General features: G+C 46.3%; 2 protein-coding genes across 5 annotated transcripts in view; one reads left to right on the top strand and one right to left on the bottom strand.

Annotated features, from left to right (window-relative positions):
* Window positions 1-158: 158 nt before the first annotated feature.
* On the bottom strand, window positions 159-2,775 carry LOC119374541 (DNA-directed RNA polymerase I subunit RPA12). The gene has a single exon (XM_037644687.2). The coding sequence runs from the start codon at window positions 2,505-2,507 to the stop codon at window positions 2,139-2,141; it is 369 nt and encodes a 122-aa protein (XP_037500615.1). The 5' UTR covers window positions 2,508-2,775; the 3' UTR covers window positions 159-2,138.
* A 533-nt stretch (window positions 2,776-3,308) lies between these two features.
* LOC119374538 (histone acetyltransferase KAT5) overlaps window positions 3,309-4,746 on the top strand; it is a 59,136-nt gene continuing 57,698 nt past the window's right edge. For all 4 annotated transcript variants that reach the window (XM_037644678.2, XM_037644677.2, XM_037644676.2 and 1 more), the window contains exons 1-2: window positions 3,309-3,382; window positions 3,740-3,797. In XM_037644678.2, coding sequence (XP_037500606.1) covers window positions 3,338-3,382; window positions 3,740-3,797 — 103 coding nt within the window. In that variant the 5' untranslated portion in view covers window positions 3,309-3,337. The remainder of the gene's footprint in view (window positions 3,383-3,739; window positions 3,798-4,746) is intronic.

Genomic DNA, 4,746 nt, shown 5'->3' with positions numbered 1-4,746 from the left:
TACACTTGATGCCACTTCATGCACTTGTTTTTACGTCCCTGAACTACACAGACGTTTATTTCAACGCATAATTTTTTAACAGTCGTATAGGTTTTTTTTTTAGAATTTATCTTGCTGTTACTCGCGAATAAACCATGTGTATGTAACAACACAAATGGTTTTTTTGTCAGTTTACGGTCACCCAAAAAATTTTAGACCATTTTTTTTTCTTAAACAGATTCATCTGAAGAACTTAATTCAGCAATTAAAAAAATACACATTTTTGGGACACATTTTGCGAAAAAAGTCAACCCTCAAAGGGTTAAGTACCGACTTTGTCGTTCTGCAGCCGATCACGGCCTCACAGGTTTGGTTGTGATCTATTTTCCCATGGGATGACAGTGCAAAACCACCAATCCACAGAGACGCAGGTGAGTGACGATAAAATACCGGGCAATCTGAGCAGATGCATGAAGTAACGCAAGTTAGTGATTTCTGGGAACTTTCAAAGAGATGCATAACGGAGGCTTTCTGTATCTTAACACTCACCACTGCCAGTGCTTCAACGACTATGATATGACAACTTTGAATTGACTGCTGCAGTATTGCACACTCTTCCACGCACGCATGTGTCCCGCGTTCTTGCTTAGTCATGCTCACCTATTTTATGTACTGTGATTTCATTATCATTTTGGGTTGATTTTGATTTACTCGGTTGATTAGAGAAGATCATGTTAGTGCTGTTTTTTTTGCTTTCACTTATGGCAGTCTTGCTACTATAACATTATTGCCAAGCAGCAATGTATTCTTCCCGAGAAAAGAGAGCTATCAGTGGGAACTGCTTAACTGCTCCCACAAACACCAGCTTGTCGAGTATGCCTGCAAGTTTTGAAATTGAGGAAAACATTTTAATATTGCAAGGGTCAGTCTGCATCTGCATATGACAAGTTGTTTGGTAATGTACTGTCGGCCGCAAAAGTTTGCGAGATGTGCAGCGCGTGGCCGAGCAACGGAAAACGGCATTGCTGCGTCACCTACCGTGATGCGGCGGGTGTTGAGGCTATCGGCCTCGGCGATTAGCGACGGCGCGTTTAGACAATGTGCCGTTGCCGGATCTAATCGCGGAGGCTGTGGCCGATAGCCTCAACACCAGCTGCATCACGGTAGGTGACGCAGGAATGCAGTTTTCCGTCGCTCGGCCACGCGCTGCACATCCCGCAAACTCTTGTTACCGACAGTACACACACGGCGATGTCTAAATGCATTGGGAACACCGTAGCTAGAAATGTCTGCGAAGAAGCATCCCAACATGCAGACTGTTGGAAACCTAAGCTCTGGAGTGTAAATCACTGCCTCCTCTCTTCAGGCTTCACACTTGGCCAATTTGAATCGCAAGATCATGAGCACCAGCACTGGTTCTTTCACGCTGCACTTGATGTGGCTTTACTAACACAAAACACGTAACAGATGAATTGATCTCTTGGAACTGTTGAACAAGATCAAAAGTCGAGTGATGCTCACTGTCTACCAACTGTTATTGCAAGCATTCTTCTTAAAAGTGCAAGCGTTAATGATCCCTGGGGCTTCGCACAGCCCAAACGTGGTCCAGTAGAACAGCAGTAAGGCAGGCTAGTTGCTTGCTGGAACTCGCATTCATTACAACAACGCAAATTAAAAAGATAACATACAAGAGAAGACGTATAGACTGGACATAGGCTCTTTCAGTCTACATGTCTTCTCTTGCGTCTTTTTTTTTTTTTTTTTCTAGTTTAAACTGTTGAAATGAATGCAAGTTCCAGGACCACATCTCCGTTTGTATCCTGCAAACTCTTCAGTCTCGGCGAAGTCCGCTCCATTCCAATTCACCAGCACTTCCTAAAGTGGTTCGACAGAATCAGGCACGCTTTGGATGCACAAATGTGTTCACAACGGCAATTCCAGCAATTGTGGAAGATGCAGTGCACGCGCTGCCCGATGAACTGGTGCATGGTACAGAGGTGGTGCCTGCGTGCGATCACTTTCGGTTTCGCTCACCATTTCCTCGGTTTGCCCGACCCTTGTGCGCATGCGTACTGTGCCGGTACTCTCGAAAGTGATTATCCGGGAATGGATGATCACAAACACAAATGGAGTTGGCTAGCGGGCGACCAAACACTCTCCTACGAGTTCTCGGTCTCCTGGAAGAGGCACTCGGGGCACGAGTAGAATATGGTCTGCCCTTCGTCGGCCGATCTCGTTTGCAGTGTGGCGTACGTCATCCCTTCGTGGCCGCATCGCGAACACTTGCGGTCCACCAGCGGTCCGGCGGGCTTGGCCGTCGACGCGGGAGCCGCCTTCTTGAGGGCCGCCTTGCGGTCGTTGAACACCACGCGCGAGAAGGTCTCCAGGCCGTGGAAGTTGCGCACGTCGATCCTGGCGGCGCACATCTTGCACTCGACGAAGTCCTCGTGTCCCGGCAGCGGTAGCACGGTGCCGCAGCGCTTGCAAAAGTCCGGGGCCGAGACGAACAGCTCCGTCGAGGACTCCATTATCTTTCTATGTAGCGGTTAACTGGCTCTAATCACTAACCACCTTGATGAGGAAGGCTTCTGGCCAGTCACCCGAACAATCGCGCGAAATAAAAATTTTCTAGAACTTTCTATAACACGCTTAACTGGTCCTTATCGCTAATTACCTAGATAACGAAGGCCTCCGGTTCATCACTCAAGCAATCGCGACAAATAAAGACCTAAAATGTTCTAGAACACACTCCAAAAACACACGACGAGCACGACTTTTAAGGCGATGGGAGCTGCCATATTTGTCATTACGTCATCGCAAACGTCATAAAAAACAATAAACTAAAGAGTGTTTGCAGTAGAAGTAAAAGCGCAGTTGATAGTATTTGTTGGCACTTTAATATACTGCACATTAACTGTACTTAAAAGTTGTTTGACAAGTAAATAAGTTCCACGTCACAGTGACGTCATATTTGAGTTGTAGATTTTGTGGAGCATTTCTGCACATTTTGTCACTAAATAGAACGCTTTGCATGGTGCTCCGTTAAACATCCCTTAAAACTACAGCTGCTGTGCCGATTTTAAGTTTGAGAACGTGGCTAGGAAAAGTATTGACATGACTCATCGCCGTAGTGAAATTTGCGTCATAGTGACGACAACAATGCGCATTCTACGTCACACAAATAGCGTCTTAACAAGTACCTTAATACGCAATGATCGCACTATATAATAACCTGGCGTCAAAAGTTGTTGGACATAAAATTGCACACTTTGCTAGACTATGTTTAATTTGTTTCGCGTACCAAAATTCGGCTTGTGGACCAATCAGAAGGCTATTCGGCATTCGTTTGTGACCCATCATGACCGAGGACACAGCCGATCATGAAAACTCCAACGAATCAACGGTAAAACGCGCCTCTACTCGCTAGCAACCATTTTTAATGCGTTCATGAAGCTTCAAGGGTTCCGAAAACGTGCAACACTCGTCTGCGAATTTCGCCACCGATTTAGTGCGAGCCCGTTTAGCGCCGGGTTTGGCCCAACGAAAGTCGGCCATTTTGGTTTTGTCAGCGCCGCATAGGGGCGCTAGCGATTTTTGTTGACATTTGCATCTCCCGCACGTGTTGTGCGCGTACGCACCGAGCTGCTTGTTTTGCTTTCGTGAACGTTGACAAGTGTCTAACGTCGATGTGCGTTTAGAGTTTTCGAGACTAGAAGAGTTGGTCTGACTGTCTGCGCTTTCGTTTTGCTTCTCCCTTCAGCCTCAAGTCACTGAGGGATGTCGTATGCCAGTTCGGATGCGCAACAGTAATGACTGGCGTAAGTATGAATGACGTTCTCAAACTGTGACTATTAAATCACACTTTCGAAGTGTTCTGAAGTAGTTCGTTGGAGCACGAAGCCCGTCCCTTACTATTTGCTGTAATAAAGTTCTTTGAAGGGCAAACGAAACGACCCGTTTTTTCTGGTTGCTCTCGCTTCTAGTGGTCTTGACACATACGACACATCTTACGTGCTTTTGCGGCACTAGGTGCCGTTTACGAATGCCGCGTTGAGCAGTCGAGTCACAAGCGGTTCATATCGTGATGCTAAAGATAAAAGTGTCCAGAAGCGGCGCTGTTAAGAGAGCATGTGTCGTCTGCTAGCTCTCACGCGGACGTAGCAGACGACGCTGCGTGTGCCGCGTTTACCGGACGCTCTTCCGGAACTGTTAAAGCGAGATAACGTAATCTTCCACTGTAAGTCTGATAACGCTCAATGACCTGCTTATAGCTTTCTAGCGGGTCATTTGGGAAGATATCGTATCGAGATAACAGCCATGGTAGCTGAGCGGCTAAGATGTCGCGCTTGTCACCAAGGGCATGCGGTTTCAGTTCACGCCGGCGGCCTCGTTAGGATCGGGGCAGAATGTAAAAACGTCCATGTACTTCGATATAAGAAAGTTAGTCCAGCGTGTTTCATTATATAATGATTTTGGCGTGTAAAACCGCACAGTTCAATGTTTAACCTCTGCCAAAACTGTATTCTGCCATTTCATTTATTTTCCTACTACCAGCTGGATATGGTTACGTCTATGTAGCACATAGCTTTAAAGCGGGAGAAATAATAATAATGAAAGTTCTGGTGTTTACATGCCAAAACCATGATATGGTTGTGAGGCATGCCGTAATGGTGAACTGCTTAACATGCACTTAAATACACGGGTGTTTTTGCATTTCACCCCTATAGAAGTGTGGCTGCCGTGGCCTAGGATTGATTCCGCGTCGTT

This window comes from Rhipicephalus sanguineus, chromosome 11, assembly GCF_013339695.2.
Source record: "Rhipicephalus sanguineus isolate Rsan-2018 chromosome 11, BIME_Rsan_1.4, whole genome shotgun sequence".
NCBI lineage: Eukaryota > Metazoa > Arthropoda > Arachnida > Ixodida > Ixodidae > Rhipicephalus > Rhipicephalus sanguineus.
Note: the sequence above shows the minus strand (reverse complement) of the source record. Positions and strands in the feature narration are given on the sequence as shown.